Consider the following 22,854-nt stretch of genomic DNA (forward strand, 5'->3'; position numbering starts at 1 on the left):
CCCAGATATTGCTATGCTGTGACAGGGATCAGAATATTTGTGATTTCACCAGAAGAAGAATCAAAGCTGCCTCAATGCCCTGCATCCTCCAGCACCAAACCTACAATATATTCAATTTCTTTCCTCTGTTATGCAGTCCTGCCACTCAGTCTTACCCTTTCCCTCAGCTACCTTTCCATCCCACTCCACTTGGACCCTCTACTTCTTGGGCCTACTACTTGAAACCTCTTCTCAGCAGACATTTTTCTCCAAACATTTCTTACTTATGATACCTAAACCTATTTCAGCTCTTCTGTTTATTCTGTTGCCACTGAGCATGTACAAGTTCATGTGCATCCTTCTGTGTCACCCTGTTTCTCAATACATTACAATTTTAAAAAAAGCAACAAAGGACTGGATTTTGCCAGATTATAACAACATTAGGAGGGGGTGGCAGTGGAGCAATTCTACCCAAGCCAGAGAAAATACACAGGAAAAATAATCTCAGTCATTGGCTTTCTGCTTCTCCCTCCTCCATCCCTATGTTGTTCATCCAAAACCCCACTGCTTGGGATTCAGGTGAGATGCTGCCATCTCCTCCAGGCAGAGTCTGGGCTGAATTATCTCAGCCTCCTGTGGGTAGAGGTGGCCCAGAAAGGAAATATGAGGTTGGCAGCATCCCGCAGTTGTCCCTCTGAACAGCTGCTGGGTTCAGCAGACACATGCCACTAAACTGGAGGAGAAGATGTAGCCAAGGACAAGCACATAGAGGCATCTGTTCAGTGATACCCTGGGACATGAGGGTCCACACAGCATGGAAGCAAGGACCAACCAAAATACGAGATGAGGACTAAAATAATAAAAAAAAAAAAGCCAAAGGACAAGAGGAAATCATTGCTTCATTATTAATATTTCCTATAATCTCAGCCAGCTTCAGAATGTCTTCCGTGAATAATTTATACGAGGCTTCTCCAATAGACTGTGAATAATTGATGCTCGTTTTCTTCAGTCATTATATCCCAATGTGTTACCAGGAACTAGACTGAATCTTAATTTAAGAAAAAAAGTCTGTCAAGCCTGTTTAGGCTTGCAACGTGATCACACTGAAAGCTGATGTAACTTGGGGAAGATTACTTTCTGTGGAAGAGACCCTTCCTTTTCTTAAGAGTAAATAATTTTTCCTTTTATCCAAGAAATTACAAAATAGTGCAATGTTTTTTCCAGTTCATCTGGAACTGTATCATTTTCTCCAGCTGTTTAGGCTGGCCTGGCACATACTATCATTTTTTTATCATCACTTTTTTTTTCGTTTGGACACTGAAAGGTATGGTTTTGGAATGGGAATACTCAATAAACTCATGAAATTGTGGCGTAGAGTGAAGGAAGGCAGTCACCACCAAGAGGTTAGCAAGCACATTTGCTGCCAGGGTTACAACAAAGTGGCTCAGCACTGGAGATGGCAGGGAACATACCTCGAGGGGAGTAAGTAGCTCCCCAGGCCCCACTCCATCCATCAAGTTTATTTTGATTGCTCACCAACAAAAGTGGTTGGTGCAAATGGTTTCTAGTGCCATTTGAAATGTCCCCTGCACTCACACACACAGAGTGCTTGCCTCTCATCCCTCTACGAAGCCATAGCACATCTCAAGGTCTTGCCAGCTGCTTTCCTGTTGCAATAGAAACCAGTGATTTAGAGAAAGGTGTGTTTAACTTATGCAATTACACCATGTACACAAATAGGGTGAAGAAACCACGAAAGATGCTAAGGCCAATCTTTCCCTTGGAAGCCTCAATACACACATCAACATGTAGCTCCCAGTAACTCTTCTCCAAGAATTAAACCCTGTGGGTTCAGTGCAAACTCTTCTGCTTTTTTAACTATTTACCTAAAAGATTCTGTGCTTCAAAAAGCCAGCAATGGGACTTTTTTCTGCAAAGACAGTGTATTGCTCATGCATCGGGGAAAAAATCTGGAAAAATTACTTATAACACTGGGGTATCTCTCAGGGTAACAATAAGCATCAGGAAAAGATCCAGATGGAAATGCCATGGCAAAATGTAGCCTCGAGCCTCAAGTTCAGATGAGAAATCGAATGCCATCAATAGGTCTCACCTACCTGACTTGAGCTAGGAACACGAGTTAGCAGGCATGTTCTAAAAGGAATAGGAATAAACATCTACCATAGCGCTTTACTAAATCCCAGCCTTTTTGTAGTGACTCTCAAACTGTGCCATGCACACCAACGCTGGCTAAACACCTTTGCTAGATGACAGACTTGCATTAATTCTTTAGCTTCACAGTGTTCCTCAGAGCAGCCTCTGCTGCTGTGTGCTAGTCCCCTCTCCAGTGTGCTCTAGTGGGAAAGCCTCTCCTTTTCCTTTCAGAAAAGACATACACGATTTTCTGGAGATACAAAAGAGGCTCAGGTAAAATTGAGTTGCCCAGTCCTGCAGGCCATACACACAAAAGTGCCCCTCTAAAGATCATGACCTTGAAATCTACTTCTTGCACATCTTGCTGTTCAAGCCAGAGATGACTCCAGGAGCGGTTATATTATGCTTTTCTTTGTCAGAATCCTTAATTGCTAGGTAATACATGACAGGCCAAGGGCCAAATCTGTAGCACATCAAGAAATTTTCAGATTCCCTGGATTTCATGCCCACTAAGAATTCACTTTTTTGGTACTTAGGTTTGAGAGACTAGCCTTCCATATGGGACTCTCACATGTTGATTGGCAGCTTCATGGGAGCCACACGACTGCTCAAAAGAGAGGGGAGAAGGGAAGGTGTTAGTCAAAACGAGGGAGGAGATCAACATATACCATTCAAGTGAGCAATCTCAGGAACGTAGGAATGAAAGGGGAGATCTTCTGAATACAGTTTTTGAACAAAATAGCACTTTTCTACAGCTCAGGATACCCAACAGCATCTGTCACCTTATGTAAGCATATCTATGGGCATATGACAGATCTAAATGACATGGTTAAACACCAGCAGCCATTAATAGCTTGACCTCATTGTTTCTTTCAATGTGAATACCCAAAGAAGCAGTATGTGAATGACATTAAAAATGAAAAACGTATAAGTACATCAACGTTGATGAAGACAAGATCCAGGGCTTTCAAGCCATGAGAAAAAATGAGAATGGATACATGTCTAGTCATAATCACAGAATCGCCCAGGTTGGAAGGGACCTTTAAGATCATCTAGTCCAACCATTTAAAAAAAACCAACCAAACAAACAAACAAAAAAAAACCACCAACCCACACAAAAGAACCAAACAAAACACACACACCAACACTAAACCATATTCCCGAGTACCATGTCAATTCGTCTTTTGAATATCTCCAGGGATGGTGCCTCAACCACTTCCCTGGGCAGCCCATTCCAAGGCTTGATAACCCTTTCAGTGTAAAAATTTTTCCCGGTATCCAACCTGAACCTTCCCTGGTGCAACTTGAGGCCATTTCATCTTGTCCTGTCACCTGTGACTTGTGAGAAGGGACTGACCCCCACCTCTCTACAACCTCCTTTCAGGGAGTTGTAGAGAGTGGTCTCCCCTCAGCCTCTTCTCTAGACTGAACACCCCCAGCTCCCTCAGCCTCTCCTCATAGGACTTATTCTCCAGACCCCTCACCAGCTTCATTGCCCTTCCATCCTCAGAGCTATGCTGATTCAATGTACTTCCTCCCTTTAGTTGAAACAAAGAAATCCCAATCCTTTCAAAGCCCATTAATAAGACCAGAAAATAAACCTCAGTGAATGTCAAATAAAAAATGGGGAAAAGCCTCTCTGATAATTTGTTAGGATTCACATTTGCTTCAAGAGGCCATAACTCTGGACCTATCTAAGCCCTATGAAAATTAGTTCTTACACACATTCATATATGAAGAAAACGACACTGTGGTGATAATAATTTTTTTTATTACATATCAAACTATTTTTAGATAACATAAATAGATGTGTCTGTGTAATAAAGACTGCCATAATCATGGGAGTATTTACAGTCACATCCACATGTGCAATAATGGAAACATTAAAGAAACTACTAAAATTTATCATTGCTATTTTCAAGTCTTCACCAGCCAAATTTCAAATTTCTGAGTAAAACTCTGGAAGAAACAATTCTTTAGTACAAAGACTATACAGAATTTGCTGGAATATGGATCTAGTTGACAATGAACAGATGTAAACTTTATGTCAGAAAGATGTAACACAAGCACACAGGTTTTGCCAGATGTATAACATTCATTTTATATTATCCACCTACACAGACACGTATGTGCATACACCATATGTTATAAAATTTGCAGATGCATACTGACTTCAGGGGAATTAGAAGCAGACCCACTTCTTACCCGCTGGGATACCCAATCTTACCTGAGACTGAGAGAACATCAAACTCAAAACCTTCTATTTAAGTTTTATGTTATGAAAGCAGAACGTTAAAACTCCTGCAGATTACTTAAATTGCCCTAACGCTTATAAAACCTACAAGCCTTAAAAAGGTCATTTGCCCTAATTGTGTCTAAAATGCACTGCAATTAGCAGGAAGATCCATATCTCCTCCTGTGGTATCCTAGGAGCAGATTACACAAGTTAGAATAGACTCAACAAACACAGCTCAGTAGCAATAAATCAGGACAAATTTTCCTCTCAGTAAAGTCCATTGCCCCAGTAAAATCCACTGCAATTAAGGACAGTCTATTCTCCGAAGCCAGCGGAGCTTTTCGCACGCCTACCTTTTGGCACAGGCTCACAGACCCAAAGCGCATTTCTGATTTCAAAGAAGCTGCTCTCGCCTTAGTGGCACCAGGTAAAAGTGGAGTTTGCTAAGCAGAGCCATCAATAACCCCACGGTACCACATTTGATTGAGTTATTCCATATTATCAATACCTTTTGTATCTCCTTTCTTAAGAAATCTTGGTAATTATAACCCGCATTTGGATGCTGACAGTAAAGAGCCACCCCACCGGCACTTTTTCCCCTTGAACACAGAAAGTTCAACTCCTTTTGAAATTACTCTGTTACTCTCACTATAGTTTGGGTTGGAAGGGACCTCAAAGATCATCGAGTTCCAGCCCCCCTGCTCTGGGCAGGGACACCTCCCACCAGACCAGGTTGCTCAAGGCCACATCCAGCCTGGCCTTGAACCCCTCCAGGGATGGGGCATCCACAGCTTCTCTGGGCAACCTGTGCCAGTGTCTCACCACCCTCACAGTAAGGAGTTTCTTCCTAATATGTAATCTAAATCTCCCCTCTTTCTGTTTAAACCATTACCCCTCGTCCTATGGCTCCACTCCCTGATAAATGCACATAGCACCACTAAAATTAACAGATATTTATGAGACAAGGTGCAACCTGTTCTTGTTTAGGATGGCAAAAAATAACTCAGTGGAATAAGAGAGTTAACATTAAAAAAGAATTTGAGTTAAAAATGTGAACCCTTAAAGCCCTTTTTGGTCACAAACTTTGCTGCGAGGAGCGTATCAGGGCACCTGGGCACAGGAAGGGCACACTCTGAGCCAGATATTTGGGTCGTGCTTGAGGGAAGGGAGAGGAAGAGGAGAGGAAGAAGAGGAGACATGGAAGGAAGGCAGGCTCCAAATTCAGACTTTTAATTTGAGCGTAAAACATGCAGCATATGGTCAGGCTGGCAGAAAAGCCTGGCGGTGGCCACCGAAGCAGACTGCAGCCTAGCGTCAGCGGGAGCGCGACACCAAGTCCTGCTCCCACCACCAGGCCCCGAGAGGTCCCCGTTAGAGACCACAAACAGCCCCCACACTCAAGAGAGAGGTTTTCAGAAATACCAGCCATATGGGGGCTAAGGCAAGGGCTCAGCCCCAAAAGCAGACTGCTCCCACTGCCTGCCTTAAACATTTTCCCTTGAAAAAGCCAAGCAGGCTGCCCTGATGGCAGTGATCCTTATCAGCTAAATTCCCTTCCTGCTACCAGACTCATGAGGAGATGAGAGAGAAATCCGTGGTAATTAAAAATGAACGAGACCAAATTAGTTAAGCACATTCAAGTCGCAATGGGGTGATTCCAAGGTCTGGATTGCGCTGTGTGCCACCCCCCCAGCGCCACGCTCCCTGCCTCCAAAACCATGCAGAGAAGGTGCCTGGAGGGGACATCTCAAACACCAAGCAGAGGAGACCCACACAGAGTAGCTTTAGGAGTAATAAATATTTGCCTTTTTCCTAGCCAAGAGCCTTGCTCCACTTTTAATGTCTCTCTTTGCAGGATCCCTTGCAACTGGGATGTGCCAGTATCAAAAATAGGACTCGTCTCCGAACAAACACAAGCATGAGAGAGGTGGCCAAGCTGTGGGGAATACCCATGCCATGGCCTGCACAGAGGCAGCCTTGAGGTCCCACATTGCACCCAACGACAAAATGCAGGCTGACGCCCTGATGTGGGCTCTGAAAGTGGCCACAGCCTCACATTGCAAGCAGGTCAGAAGAAAAGGAGAGTGAAATACAGAAATAAAGGAATATGTCATCCCAGTGCATTGCAAGTGAGCTACTGTGCTGCACAACTGCTCCTGCACCTTCCCTCCCACATCTGAGGTCACTGCATCGCAGGACCTCCTACAGCATCACAAATAACTACCATGGGATGTTCCTTCTGTCTTCCTACTGCCTGCCTGGATGGTAAAGATGTTGTAGGGAGACTTGCAGGAGGGAAAGGTGGTACCATCATGATGCTCTGTGCTCAGGGCAAGACAAAGTAAAAAAAAAAAAGAAACAACCTTCACCTAGTACCAGGTCATAGAGCAGTCAAAATTTGACAGTCCTTCCTACCCCGAACCCCATGACTAATTCTCAGAGGACCCCGTCTGCAGGTAAACTTTGCTGATTAAGTTTTTGAAGACCCAAAAGGGACAAATCCTGGCATGTTTCAGAGAAACAGACGTTCCAGAGAATGCTGGCAGTTACTCTCAGCGGGTCACTCTCAGCCGTGCTTTGCAGGTCAGCCTGTGCTTCGAAATGCAGCAGAGCACAGAGACACTCAACCCAATTTTAAATGGGTTCATTCGAATGAAAAACAGTAAAACACAGCACCCTGAAAATGAGGACATCTCGAGACACCGACTGAGCTCCAGTGCCACAGTCAGATTGCTCCAGATATGTGAAGCACCTGAGCTAATATATTTTTAGCAGTCACAAGTGTCTTTCCACTCCGCTGGAGACCGCAGTCTAGACGTATTTACAGAGATGATTGGAGACATTTAACATATTGTTACACCGTATTTCGAATTCCTAGTTCAGGGACAATTTAAAGAGAATGACTGCTGAGCATTTGGAAGTGGGAGAGATTGGTGCAGTATTCTCAGGATCCAAAATTAATGACTGCCTGCAAGTCAATTCTGTTTTCAGGGTGCAGTGAAGATCAATAGCAGATATTCTCAAGCAGCAGGCACTTCTGAATAGATGAAAACAACTGCAAACAGTAAATCATGAAGTCAGCTGCAGTGGCAGATATGCTCCAAAAAAACCCGCATTCTCACCCAGATTCCTCCATATCCAGTGTCCTAACTGCCACCAAGGACCACTGAGGGCTCTGCCAACCTCAAGGAGACAAAAAAAGCCCTAAAAGCTGCTATACAACTGAAACACTTTTTTAAGAGCAGAGACATAGTTGGCTCAGCTGTGTCTCAGGACTAGTAGATACCAACGAAAACTTGTGAAGATAACAGATCTTCAAAGCTGGAAATCATCCTGCTTGTTCTGATTGTACTATGGTCCCCAGCTCTGCAGCTTGAAGGACCAAGAGAGATACCTAAGGAACTCCAGGTTTCCATCAAATGTCAGGATGAGCCCCAGTGTCAGGATGCTCTGGCGTAGGGTAGGATCTACAGGATGTAGCAGAATCTAAGTTTGTAGAATGAGCAGAAAGACACATCTCAAAGGATACATCATACTTAGAGTATTTCTTGATAGGCCTCAAGATAAAATAACTCTAGACCTATAAGAAAAGGAAGGCATCCCATGCAGTCATTAAGTACTTGGTGAGATGTGTATGCAATCCCTGGCCAAGTCTTTAGGACAAATCTAACTCTGTAAGTGATCCACTGAGAATATGGGTTGTAGCAGCCCCAGATAAAGAACCTTTCATTTTCCTAGGGCCATAGCAACTTGTGCTTGTAGGATAAGACATCCTTAGTTCAACTTCTGTGTTGTCAGATGAGACAGAAGCCACCAGCTCAGAGAGCACAACAAGTCAGTGAGGAGGTGTCTTATCTGTCAACATTTTCAGTTCAACTCATCATCCACTACAGACCCCCATGTGCAAACTCTGAAGAGCTGTAGGGCACATAATTTTCAAAAGCTGCTTTTCCCAGTATATCCTACCCATTGAAGAATGGACTGTCAGCCAAACTCTATGCTGATTCAAATATATTCCAGTAAAAACCACCACATTAGCCAAGCAGAATGGAGGGGTGTTCCCTACACATTCCAGCAGTGATTGACTGCTGTTGACAGACTCATGTTTTCAGCCTGAAAGATTGGTTGTTCTTAAAGAAAAAGGTGAAAGACTAAGAGATGAGAAACCTGAAATGACTTTTGTCATGAGAATATAGCCAGACATATCTTGAAGCCAGATAATCTACTACAGACAGAAAAAAGACAGAACTACATTAACACCGCTGCACTCCCAAGAGCTCAGAGAGATGAGATCCGAAGGGTTCAGTAAAAGAAGTCAAATATTCAATTGTTTCTCAAACCAGCTGAATTGCCATGGGACTATACAGCAACACAACAAGGAGAAGAGGCATCAACTGAGATGAGTTTTCCAGTGTATTTAACAGAATCCTGTACTTTGAGGTATAATATCACAGCCAATCTGCTGGGCAGTTTTCCCCTTGTCTAGCAGAAGGCCAGATACAGAGAAGCCAGAGCCTCATCTATTGTTATAAAACAGTTGAATTTTCATTGGAACTGCTTTAAGACCAGAAAGACAAACAAATAAGAGGAGATGAAGAGGTAAGTGCACCATTTTCAGAAATCTGTAGCAGAAAGTCAAGGACAGTGTAATGTTGCTGGACCTAAAACCATTTATCATGAGGTTGAAGAAGAAATAGTATCTATCAGAAAAAAATTAGTTATATCTGTGTACTCCAGAGTACACCAAAAGTGGTTGTGCAGCACGATCTGCTCCTTCAAAGTGCAGACAGCAAAAAGTAATGGGCTTCAAGTCCAACAAGGGAGATTCAAGACCAGAAAAAGCTGTAACAGGAGGGAAAATTAATAGAAGAAAATAGATGAGCAAATATCCGGGGAGCTTGTGGGCTCTTCATCACCAGAGATCCCTGAAAACAGTCCAGCCAAACACCAGCCATAAATGACAAAGTCATTGCTACTATTGGTATTTGGGCTGGGGGATGAATTATGGGATCACCTGAGGTGCTTCCCAGCTCTGTATTTCTGTAATTGAAAAACACATCCCAAGGATATACAGCGATTCCACATCTAAAACCTCAGAAACTTAACCCAAATACCAGGAATGACACAGGCAGCTTCTGAAATGACTCTTGAAAGCAGTCAAAAATTTTCCAGTGGTCAATACTGCTACAGAAAACATTTATGTGCCTTACACTGGAACATATGCTGCAAAAGAATGAACAATAAACCTTTACAGGAGAAGAGTCAGAAGCAAATAAAATCTCACCTCTCCTACACTAAGAGCTGAAAGGACGTTGCCATTGTTCACCCCGCTTGTCAGATACAATAATTTATACCCTGTGGTACAAATTAATGAGAAAGTAAAGCACTGCTGGGATCTTTTGTGAAGAGAATTGTTACAGCAGGAAGGGTGATGGGAAAGAGAATTCAGCTTAGGAAGCTACAGAAGAGTGAGGGAATAGTTCAAATGTGCTTGCAGAGCAGCAGTTGGCTTCTGTCCCCAGATACAGAGGTGTTTTAACATTAAAACAATGCAGGACCAAGTGATATGAGAACGCTCCAAGTTGTTAAAAATAAATACATAAATAAATAAAATGGAAAAGCTTCATCATGAAAATAACTCAGGCAAATAAGACATTTACCATTACTTATGCATTCAGCTTATTAATTAGCTAAGTAACGCAGGTAATGGGAATGGGGACACTATGCAAATATAATTTGGCCACTCCAGGTCACTATTTGGGCCAATACAGCTATAAATGAACTGGAGAACTGCAAAAATTAAGGGTATGGCAGCTCAAGACCAGCAACCACATCTCTTCGAGGGGTGTTGTAATAGATGTGGCTTGTCTGTGAATTAGCATACAGGGGTACCTGTAGCAGATACTGAGTTATACAACCGTGCTGCAAAGGCAATCCCTGCTCCACAGCTCCAAGAGACAAGAAGAAGGATGGGAGGGGAAGGACTAGCTCAGGGACACTCAGGACGTGAATGACAGAGCCACACATGGGAAAGTAGCACAGACAGCTAGTCTGTGAAAATCTAGGGGTCTGTAAAATGAAAAGTGCCCACATACTGCATTCCTTTCCTTTCACCGGGTCAGGTAGTCCAGAGCACTCCACCGACGGATTCGGGACAGCCACCCTCCATCTGGAGCCACTGCTGTCGCATTCTGTGTACTCGAAGTGGTAATCTGTCTGCAAGCAATTACAAAGAGTTTCAGTTTCATCATAACATTTGCATATTAAGCTCATTAATCAAGACTGGGATTAGCAAACTCAGTTATAATTAAACCAGAAAGGAAGTAGCTGGCGTGGAACATACTGTGCAGCACTCTCGCTGCTTTGATGATCACCGTGTATCATCACAGAGCCAGCACAAAGCACATCGGATGCTGTGCAGCACAAATGTTAAGGCAGAGGGTGGGATTTGCAAAAGCACTTGAGAGACGGGACACAGATGTTACTAGAATTTTTTTCGCAGTTTCTTAGAGCGGGATTGATCCCAAACTTCATGGTATGTGATCTACAGTAGCCAAAAAGGTTTCCTCTTTGGTCAGTGGAGCAAGCCATACACAAAGCAAAAGTCATCCCATGTTAGGCTGTCTGAGATGGATAGGATGAATCATCTTCTGTGGGCGTCTCATTCTACATCAATTTCAGAGGAAGCCCAGACAAACTAGGGGAGATAAACCCAGTATTGGGATACCTCTGAAAATGCCAACCAAGGTCAGCTCTGAGGACTACATCATGGCAGAGTCGTGAGGGAATGGGGGGGAAGACCATCCCCATGGTCTCTGTGACTGAGATAAGCCCCGAGTAGTCATATAAGGTTTGCGTGGCAAGGTTTTAGTAATGGGAGGGCTACAGGGGTGGCTTCTGAGAGAAGCTGCTAGAATATTCCTGCATGTGCGGTAGAGCCTATGCTGGTCGGCCCCAAGACAGACTCACTGCTGGCCAAGGCCAAGCCCATTAGCAATGGTGGTAGCACCTCTGGGATAATGTATTTATGAAGGGGGAAAAAATACTGCACAGCAGTATGCACATCTAGTCACATTTTTAGTTTTGTCATTTTTGGCTTTGTTTCCAAATTCATAGCCCGGAATTTTACTATTGAAATAAACCTCAGCAACATATTATTCTTGAATTGGTCTGGTATCAAGAGAGCTTGGGTGAAGCTGGCAGAACTAGTGCATGCCTTTCTTCAGAGGGAACAAGCCTATATTAAAACAACACATACTAGCAAGCTCCATGAGATGTCTCCTCATGGGCAAGGCCACCTCCAGGTCCCTTTACAGTCAACAGAAGGAAAGTGTTGGCCACATTCCTATTTTAGACACCTGCTACAGAGGGGATGAGGAGATAACACGCATCCTAGAAATGCCTCTTCCTCTCCCTTGGCTACATATAGAGACCAGCCACTTGGTTTGGATGGAGACTTCTCCATTTCTTCAGGGAAATCCCACCTCTAACACTTCATGGCCCTGCGTTGCCCATAAAAATTACACGCAAAATTATGGGACTGAGGAAAATGGGATCAGAGCTTTAGCCACAGGCTCAAGGTTTATGCAGCTTTAGGATAGACTGGTGTGGGGGATCCATAAAATTTTTTGGTTCCTTTCAATTTAGATGGTTTCTCCTGGCAGGACTGACCACGAATCAAAGAAAGGAAAGGCAATGGTCATGTCTGCAGCCCAAGGCACAAGCAGAAGAGCTCCTTAGCTGGCATAGCTCACTCTCATTACAGCAAAAGCCACCTATGAGGCAGCATAAATCTGTCTTCCTAAAGATCTGTGTCACCATGACTGCAGACATCAGTCCTTAAGCTATGCCACCCAAGGTGGAGGTACTCTGTGCACAAAAGAATTATTTGGAGGCAATCTTTTCTTCTCCTTCTATGACCCCTTGCACTGCTGACAATCCACATGATGGAGCAGAACAGAGAATCAGGTGGGTAAGGGTTGGTCCATGCTGGCTCTAGTATAGATTAGTTAATCACTGCAAACATTCAGCTGATTCACAAGGAGAAGACTTGCAATTCTCCTCATTTACTTATAGAAGAGCAAACAATACTGTGTTTAATACTTTTCCTACTGTTACTATAGCTCTCCAGAGATATTCAAATGTTAATAAAGTTCTACCTAAACATCATTAAAGCCTTCGGTAGTTGCATCCAAGTGCAAATAATATTCTGATTTCTCTGGAATTAGTATTTTCATGGTTCAATAAATGTCTTTGTGGCTCAGCCTATGGTTTAGAAACCTAACTAACAGCACAGAGGAAAAGAAAACCGTTTATCTCAAAAATAAATCAAAGCATAAGAAGATACTATCAAACACAGAGCTACACATGAAATATGATATACTACACTCTCAACTCTACGAATATACTCAATTCAAATATGCATTTTCCCCCTTTCATCTCATTATACAATCTTCAAGGAACAGAAAAAAACCCAGTCCCTAATCATCTTGGTATGAAATCTGCCTATGAGGCAACCAGAATATATAAATAACATATCTGTAATAGATCCATCTCATAGTTCATATCATATAATTAAAAAATGACTTATTAAATTAAATATGCAAGACTGGAGTGAAGCAAAGAAAAGGATATTGAAACCCTATGAATCTGACTGATGTTCAGATCTTTTTTCCATTTCATATCTGGTCAAAAAAATTATAGAGAGCAGTTTGGTGTCAACAATCTGAGTTGTTCTCATAGCCACCTTCTCAAAATAAACTTCAGGGACTCCTAACCAGCAATTCCTCTGCAGCCAAGAAGGAGCCAGAGGGGGTCTCAGAAGTGGTGCAGGTGGGAGGGACACACAATGCAGTGCAGAAACATCCCCTTTAATGGTGTCTGACTGTCAACCATTCCCGGAGATTAAAACTCAGGAGAGTAACTAAAATTATAAAGAAAAAAGAGTTTCCGCTCTCCTTCCAAATTCAGGCAGAAGAGTCAGGTGTCCACCTCGCCTCTTCCATCCCCTCATGGAAATCTCTCCAGCTTTAACCAGCCAGATGAGGTTTCCAGGGGAGATGGACCCAAAAGATGCCCTTTCCTCTGACCACCCCTGTGTGCAGCTAGCTGTGTCCACCAAGGAGTCTCAAGACTCACCAGGAAGGTTGCACAGCAGAACTGTGTTCTTACATGATCTCTTCCCATTACTTTTTCCCCTACTGTGATCAGTTGCCTTATAAAAGAGGTGGATTTTTCATTTTGTTTTGTTTTCTATCTGACTTTTTCAACTCAACTTTATATCTGAAAACCACTTCACAGACTTGGTTGTTCCTCTGGTAATTGACTGTAATGAAGACCCTGCACAATAATACGGGCTCAAGCTGGAACAACGGGCTCAAGCTGAAACATAGAAAGTTCCATTAAAATATGAGAAAAAATTTCTTTACAGTGAGGGTGACGGAGCACTGGAACAGGCTGCCCCTGGGTCGTGGAGTCCCCTTCTCTGGAAATCTTCAAGACCCGCCTGGATGCAGTCCTGGGTAATGTGCTCTAGGCGTTCCTGCTTTAGCAGGGGAGTTGGACTAGATGATCTCTAGAGGTCGCTTCCAACTCTGACAATTCCATGATTCCATGATAATTTCTGCCCTTGGTCACACACACATAGCTCCAAATTCTTCTCCAGCCACCATCACTACCATCTTCTCCCTATACTATAGTTTTACCAAGAAACAATCACTGAGGGTCCAGTTGTATCACTCTTTGAAAAACAGAATGTATCTGCACTCCATCACAGGCATGACAGCAGCTCACAACTCTGGCTGCACCACTGGCCAGCTTTAAATTAACCAGCTTGGCTACTTGCAGCGGGTGAATATAACTGCACCGGACCCCTGGCTCAGATAAACGATCCAGCACCTCAAGCTGATTTAGCAGCCGTGGTGATGCTGTCCCCAGCAACCGGTGTAGCTCAGGTCCATCCCTAGGAGCTGTAAACCCGCCCTGACTGCAGCACCGACACCCTCGGCGCACACGTGATGTATGCCAGCACTGGAAATCGCCCATTAACGCTGGCTTAATTACTGGGCTCAGCACTCCTAATCTGCCTCAGCAACTTGAACTTCCAAATATAGAAGGCTGACAGAGGAGCCTCCTCAGCACCATGGGATGCTTACAACACCTTCTCACCTCACTGAAAAACGCCGTTCTGCCATGCTGGGATTTCTTCTCCTCCCTGATGGAGAAATTTCTTCACCCACCAGTTCTCTGAAATGAATTTGATGGCAACCCCATTGCCAGATGTTATCTGTTGCCAGCTATTACTCTGTTTTTGCTTTCAATGTTTTTTCCCCACTATCATCCAGACATATAGTATCTTTAAATTTGGCTATGGGCCTGTTTTAATTTTAACTATAATTCTGACTCTGTTTTATGACTTTTCTGGGCTTGGCATTAATGTTCTAAACATGTCCCTCCCCCAGTTCAGCTGTTATTTCCTATAACTTTTCCTATTTTATTGCTCATAATTCCTAGGCTTTGGCAAAATTGGTTTGAATTTCAGACCCAAAGAGTAGGTTTCCATAGGAAAGTGTCTCTCAGGAAAAAAAAGGAACAACACCCCATATAGGGTTAAGCTTAAAAAAAAAGCAATTTTCTAAATGGAAAATTGATGCTGTTCCAAGAAGCTGCTCAGAATCAATGTGTAGCCCTCAGCATTAAATTTCAAATGAAAGGTTAATAGTAACCTGAAAAATGCTGCCAAAAATAGGCAAGTGCGTTTGTTTTACCTTATGTTGAATTTTGCTTTATTTTTCTGGAGAATGAGCGAAATCACATCTACACCACCATGCAAAGCTGTTGTAAGAAACTCTCTGACGTACGTACTCTCTCTTTGACTCTTTGAAGGACATCATGTACAAAAAAGATGCCCTCATGTGTGCACATGACGTCAAAGAGATGATGCATTGGTCACAGCTCTGCCAGGGGCACAAAAAAATGGCAGAATTTGTCCCACATCCTGTGTTCACAAAGCATCGATATGGGATCAATGGTGTGGAACTGCTACCCTTGCACATGCCCTGGGAAACACTCCAGCAGACATCTCCTCGCTCTGTGGGGGCACCTGCACCTCCTGCTTTGCCTCACCATGAGCTGATTGATCAACACTTCAGTGAGGCATGTCCCCCCAAGGGTGTCCTGCAGATCCACTGCCCCTCTTCTCACACAGTCCTTGGCTTGACTTCAAGTGGCACTTCCTTGCCGAGGTCCCCAACCCCAGTGTATGTAGTGTTAGATGTCTCCAGTGCAGACATCGATGTACTGAGCTAATCATCTCATGGTTCTTTACAACAGTTGACAGACACAGGCATTTCCAGGGCACAGCTCCTCTCATCTTAAAGTAAATGCCTATTTCAGGGCATTTCTGAAACTCTAGAAGTATCGGTTTCTCCTCCATTGACGGAGAGCTTTCTCCCCTGCAAACCCTTGTAGAACTGAGCATTCTCCATGACAAAGAGCAACACCCACTTAAACGCCCTTCCTATTCTCTGCACCAATCTCTTCATTCCCTCCTTTCATGGAGATGGGAGACGCCCTGCAGCCCTTCCCACTTAACTAGAACTAGAAGGGCAGAGATGTCACAAGGCCTTACAACCAGTTCCCAATGCACTGAACACTTGATCTGGGCAGAAAATGATGGATGAAACCCAGCAGCAATAAACACTTACCATATCTGTTATGAAATACAATAGCAAGAGTCTCTTGCAATTTAGCAGCTTGCTCTGCTCATGTTGCTTTTCAACCACCGACACTGCTGAGCCAAAAAAAAAAACCAAGGAAGAAAGAAAAAAAAAGCTTGTACCCTACCTGCTATAATATTACTAAACAGCTCTCAAGAGGTTTGTCACTGACTCCTTCCCTGCACTTGCACTGCTTGTTCCACTGATACTTTTGCCTAACCCGATTAACTGCACACAATGCTATTAAAAGATATTGTTTGCCAAAAGGGGCATCCATAATCTTTACAGACTCCTGTGCTATCTATATTTACATGTGCAACAGGGATTAGCTGTGTACTGATTTAGGAAAAGAAAAAAAAAAGACCACACACACAAATAAAAGCCTCTATAAGGAAAGAAGGAATACAGGAGCAGATAAGAAGGGAGTCCAATGCCACTAAGCACTCTTGGGATCCCTCCAGACTAATCACAGTGAAAAGGAGACAACTCTTTCACTTCCCTGGTACATCGAGACGTGATACCCCAAGAGACAGCAGACACAGAAACACGGCAGTCTCTCTGTGCGGCTGTGCTTCCCCATGTCTGGTCCCTGTAGCATTAGCACACTCAGGGATTGTGTTTTCAACACTTTGAGACTACTCCCATGCTTCCAAGGGCTGCTTATCAGTCACTTCTCCTAATTCAGGCTTTGTAAAAGGAGATGCAAGTTCCCATTTCTTATTAGCTTTGGGCTTCTAGCCCATCCTCCTCTTTTACTGCATTCATTGTTTCTAATTATATCCCCTGGCATCAGTAGAGACTCCTGCTTCCCCTCTGTGCTCCTGTCACCCCCAGCCCATGAGTGAGCAGCACACCCATCCATCAGCAGGGCTCTGTCGCATCACTCCTTCAGACTGAATGACCAGCTCTAGGCTTCTCCTGAACATGAACACGTTCCTCTCTAATCTCCTTTGAAACTACTTATACTAGTGCTTTTCAGCTGAAAACTTCAGCCAGGCCTTCAATTATTTTCATCCTTATTCCTAAATGCCCAAATTCCTGAAGACATTTATGTGTATTCTGTCACATTTTTCTTTCCAGACTCCTAATGCATTTGTGGCTTTTTTGGCACTGAGAAACCCAGCCCTAATTGCATTACTTCGAATCCCACAAAGCAGCTGCATATATTCAGACTTTCTCAAAATCAGGCTATTTTCATCTTGAGCCTAATTCACACACCAGGTTTCAACCAGCAGAAGCTGAGGTTGAAACACTGCCAAAGCCATCTGCAAATTAAAGACGAACCGAAGAGGTTTACTGAATGAAAGCCAAAATTCAGCAAAAATATATCATCAATATTTGTGAGGAATCAGAATAAACGAAATTTTAGGTAAGTTTTTATATAACCTGCTTAAACATGATTCCCAGGATTCTAACCCAAATATGTTAAAATAAATGTCAAGTCATGGAGTGACCTGCAGTGGACAGATCTCTGCAGAAAAATGGAGTAAGTTCAGAGAACCAGGAGCAGTTCCATCAGCAAGAGAAGGACAGAGACACCCCTTATCAATGTTTAGAAACAAACTGCTGATAGAAAAGTGTTTGGATGAATATTGTGTCCCAGTGGAAATGAGAAAGGTACAGAGCTCTCATAGCAACCAGGTCAAAGGACTTCATTTGCCCTTGGTCAGCATATTGCAGCCTGGGATGATGGTCAGAGGGGGTGTTCCCAGCACATCTCAGACATCCAGAGCAGGGCACGTGAACTGTACCTGTTTCTCCCTCCGGAGCTGGAGGAGCTAACTAGCCTAGCTTGGACACGTGTTTCCATGCAAGCATCTGAAGTTAGGTGGGACAAGTCCTTCCTTGTGTACCTCTTCATCCAGCTGTGACATGGTGGGCTGCCATTTCAGTTCGGAAGGCATTGGGGCAGCCTCCAAACAGCTCCTAGTCCAAGAGGCACTCACCTCTCAACTGAGCCTCCCAGAGAAGCCTGTCATAGAAATAACATGTTATTACTCCATGTCACAGTTTCATGTGGGATAGCGCTATGTTTTGGATTTGGGATAGGCATGATGTTGATAGCGCACTGGTGTTTGTTGTTGCCAGATGAGCAGGCTGGGGGTGCACAAGAAGTTGGGAGGAGACACAGCCGGGACAGCTGACCCCAACTGGCCACAGGGATATTTCATAGCATATGACATCATGCTCAGAAGATAAAGCTGGGGGAAGAAGGAGGACGGAGGGGACGTTCAGAGAGATGGTGTTTGTCTTCCCAAGTAACCATTACACGGGATGGGGCCCTGCTTTTCTGCGGGTGGCTGCCTGCCCATGGGAAGCAGTGAATGAATTCCTTGTCTTGCTTTTTTGCCTGTGAGGCTTTTGCTCTACCTGTTAATCTGTCTTTATCTCATCCCCTGAATTTTCTCACTTTTACTCTTCTGATTCTCTCCCCCATCCCACCAGGGACTGTGAGTGAGCAGCTGCATGGTGTTTGGTTGCTGGCCGGGGTTAAACCATGACACCCTGGCAGAGCTTTAAAGTAAAAATAGCAGGGCTAGGAGGGCACTTCAGAAGCCCTTTAGTCCATCTTCTTGTCCCCATACTCAAACCATTCCTGATAGATATTTGTTTAACCTCTTAGAAAACCTCTAGTGATGGATGTTCCAAAGCTTCCCAAGGCAAAGCTCATAGTTATCAGCTATATAAAATGACGTTAATGTGCATGGGCCATTCATCAGGCAGCTAATGAAGCAGTTATCATCATCAAGGAAGCTGAGCACAAGAGCTAGGAGAAACACATGGGGGTGAAGGGTTGATTTGTCAAAGAGCGCAGCCCATTTCAACACATAACCAGATCCAGAGAGCAGGCTGGCATCAAAGGCTGGCTGTCTCCTTCCAAGAAACTGCTTTTACTATATGATACATTTACTATATGGTCTGTTAAGGACAGTGCAATTCCATCTAACACAACATCACCTGCATGAAACTTCAGGGCTGTGCTCTGGGCAGTGTCTTCTCTTGGCCTTCAGCCACCCTCACTCTGGCTGAAATCAGTGGAGATTTCACCAGCCTCACTGGGCACCGGATGGGGTCAGACACAATCATCTTTCAGCAGAGATGGTGTGCTTTTTCACTCTGACATTTCTTCAGCCTTTGCCAAATCCCTTTCAGCAGCAGTCCGGTAATGACTAGGAGAGTTTTTATTATCATTATCTTATTTATCCCTTCAATGACCATTTTCAGTCTGAAAAGGTCAGGTCAGCCAGCAACCCTTTCACTGGGAGAAATTTATTTTTCTTTTAAATAAAACTTCACAAACAAGCTGTGTGCAGCCTTAGCCCAGCCATCTTTGAAAGCGTCCAGGATTATTTATTTTTGCAACCTACAGAGAGAAGTAGTCTTTAGTAAAACAGTGGCTCTTTCATCCAGGGCCTCATCTGTTGCCCAGCTAAGTCAATAAAAGATATCCATTGACTTCAAAGGACAACAGGGTGAGCCACAGTCAACCAGCTCACGTACTCATCACCCTAAGTGTTAAATAATAGGCAATGGGCATTGCCATCCTTGCAAGCAAAACTAGAAAAAGCAAAGACATTTCTGCCTTTTAATATCATCCCATTGAATTTCATGGGTGGAGATACCAAATACAGAATTCTACAGGATGGTGCAAAATTATTTTCAGCCATACAAACTATATGTCTTGAGGCATGTCCAGTGATGGCTTAATGAGATTATAAGGGATATTGAGCAGTTTACCTGCCCTGACCCCCATTTTTCTTCTTCCTTTGTGTCAGCACTGCAGCTTAGACAACACGATCAATCAGAAAGTTAGGTTTTTTCACTAGTTTTCAGCCAGAACAGCTTCCTGATCCAGTTCATCGCATGCTGTGTAATCCCTGCTGCTGACACAGTGGAGAAAGTAGCAACGAGTGGCCAAGGTGGAAAGGTGGAGAGAGGAAGAAGAGCAGGGAACAGGTCTGATTTAGTGGCTGTGCAGACTTATACTAGGTTAAAGTGATGCTGAATGTGCACCTCGATCCTGATGTCTCCTCTCCCAGCTTTCTCAGCTGTGTTATCTGAGGCTTTTGGGTGTCTCTCAAGCACCACAAAACAATTTAATGAAGATGGAAATTAAAACGGTCTCTAGAGATGCACGTTTCTACTGCCACTCAACAGAATTTCCAAATGCATATTCTGGTTCATAGCAACAAAACCTTACAAATCTTCACCAAGGAGAGACATTTTAATGCCAATCAAGCCATAAAAATAGAGAGTTAAAGAGTAAACTTTGTGTTTTTAACTGCATCTTTGGTGATATGCTGACTCCTAATACTTCCTCCCCGCCTCACTTAATACAAAGCAACTTGAAGGAAAGCCATCAGCAAGAAGTTCAAACACCATGATACGTGCTATCATTGTATGTGAAGCCCTAAAATACTTTTTTTCCTAAAGGAGAAAGCAGGAGTTAAAGCTTCCCATCCTGCTTCATTGCCTTCCCATAGATTGACTTGGGTAATCTGAAGATGCAGGTGTGAGGACTGTAGACACATCTCAGATAAAGCACGTGAGACAGAAAGAGTAAATGGCACCCTATAAAAAAGAAGATCCCAAATCCCTCAGCAAACAGTAGGATTAGGGCATAGGCAGCTTTAGCTTGGACCAGAGGCACAAGTCCTGCTCCTTGGTCAACTGCTGGCTTGCTGTGGAGTCTCAATGAAGTCTTCACTCATTTGCCCAACAAGTATAATCTCATATTGCATACCTGGAGATGGCACACTACTCTCCAGATTGTTTTGGGACCCAAACCATTTTTTAGTGTTTTAAAGTCAAATTACAAGACAAGTCAGAAGGGGAATCCAGAAGCTGAGTTCTTAAACAGATAGTATTTCTTACTCTACAAAGGGCAAAACCACAAAACAGACCTCAATTAACTAATGTACTTCCACAGCATTTCACCCACCATGGCATAGCTTCAGAAGAATTAAAGACTTAGAGTACTTCTTCTCTTTACATTTAAGTCTCTGTACTACGTCAGTTACAGGAGTCTCAAAGAAGACACCTCTGTCGGGATAGAACTTGTAAAAATAGCAGGTCACTAACCTGTCACTGTGTCTCTGGTGGGTCAGTCCACGAGTTAGAGCCACCAAAGCACCCACCAGACAGAGGGCATAAGCTGTCAAATAGTACGGCACAGAAAGCAGCAGACAATTCTCCCCCAACACATCCCTGTCATCACTAGATACAAGAAGTCTCCTCTCTAGGTTGAAGAGATGCTCCCTGCAAACATTCGCTTTTGGGTTCCACTGCCCAGGACTATGAAAAATGGTGCTGGTTAATACCTGTGGAGTGTGTTGTTTTTTTAATAGGATGCCAGTCAAATAAGAGTAGTTCAAGGATGAGGAAGAACGTTTCAAAACAGCTCTCAGGTGGGACCTGCTGACTGGATTGAGGAGTTCCGCCTTCTCATCAGAAAACTTTTTATAATATCCATCCCCGTATCTCATGCAATGTCACCAAACTTTTTAGTTGAAAGTTAACTGTCTCAAGGGTGACACAACTGTCTCAGGTCACAAATAAATTTAAATGACGGTATGAAACTGTCTGGCATGTTTCCAACAGCGAGGATAGAAGAGAAATGAGAGAGACACGTTCGATACCCAGAGCTTCCGCTGGGAGGAAAATCTGCTAGACGTGATCAATTAATTCATTGTAATAAAGAGCACTGTAACCTGCTATCGATCATTTTTGTCCCATGGTTTGTATCAGATGGATTTCTAATATATGCACGTGTCAGGGGACTGGAAGGAATATTACTCAGAGAGTCTTTCGATTGGCTTTTTTTAACTACAAATCATGCGATTATTTTGTTAACAAGCCAAGGACATGTTAACGATCTGATGAAATTTCATTTATGACTGTTGTCTAGGTAAGACCTCCAAGGTGCACTAAACATAAACAAATAAAAAAAGCCATCACTTTTAACCAGTGTGTGGGCACGTATATGCACCTGCATGTGCATTTTCACATGCTCAAGCAAAAGCTCACGCAAGGATAATTCCGCCATCGTTTAACCCACAGGCTCCATCTCTCCTCAGCTGATAAAATTTGGTAGAACTCCACTGTCTCCAGCAGAGCGACACTGATTTACACCCACAGAGACTCAAGCTTCTTGTTTATCTTTTAACAGAAAGACAAAAGGTCATTAAAGGTAACACATAGCTCTCAGGTGAAATTTGGTGTATCTCAGCGCTGCTCCGTGAGACCACCCCCAGTCAGAACTGCAACTTTTTGTCTCTGCTTTCAAACCCTTCCAGCAATGACAGCTAATTACATGCCGTAGAATTAACTTTCATCTTCCACCTGTGTGCCGGTGGTGACTAATTGCCTTCACAGAACGAGTGAGAAAGCAATTCCAAACACGCCAGTAAACCCCACCATGGACCAGCGTGAGGAGACTCTATAAGGAGCCAGATAGATAGATAGGACTTGATTGGCCTCGCCAGGACATGGACAGTAAGGATGACTGGGCAGGAGGTTGATGAGAAAGTGCTCTTTTCACGATGCAACATCTCCCTGCAGTAGGCGCACTGGGCACAAACTGGGCACAAATGTTGCTCCCTTCCAGGGTCCCATGGCGGTTCCACAGGGTCTGGGGCAGGAGCATGTCACGGAATCATGGAATTGTCAGAGTTGGAAGGGACCTCTAGAGATCTTCTGGTCCAACTCCCCTGCTACAGCAGGATTGCCTACAGCACACTACTTAGGACTGCATCAAGGTGGGTCTTG

General features: G+C 43.6%; 1 protein-coding gene across 1 annotated transcript in view; it reads right to left on the reverse strand.

Annotated features, from left to right (window-relative positions):
• KIAA1324L (KIAA1324-like ortholog) overlaps positions 1–22,854 on the reverse strand; it is a 103,727-nt gene that overhangs the window by 39,470 nt on the left and 41,403 nt on the right. The window contains exon 2 of the mRNA XM_014964196.1: positions 10,465–10,585. Within this exon, the coding sequence (XP_014819682.1) occupies positions 10,465–10,585 (121 nt within the window). The remainder of the gene's footprint in view (positions 1–10,464; positions 10,586–22,854) is intronic.

This window comes from Calidris pugnax, unplaced genomic scaffold (genome assembly GCF_001431845.1).
Source record: "Calidris pugnax isolate Ruff unplaced genomic scaffold, ASM143184v1 scaffold44, whole genome shotgun sequence".
Classification (NCBI taxonomy): Eukaryota; Metazoa; Chordata; class Aves; order Charadriiformes; family Scolopacidae; genus Calidris; species Calidris pugnax.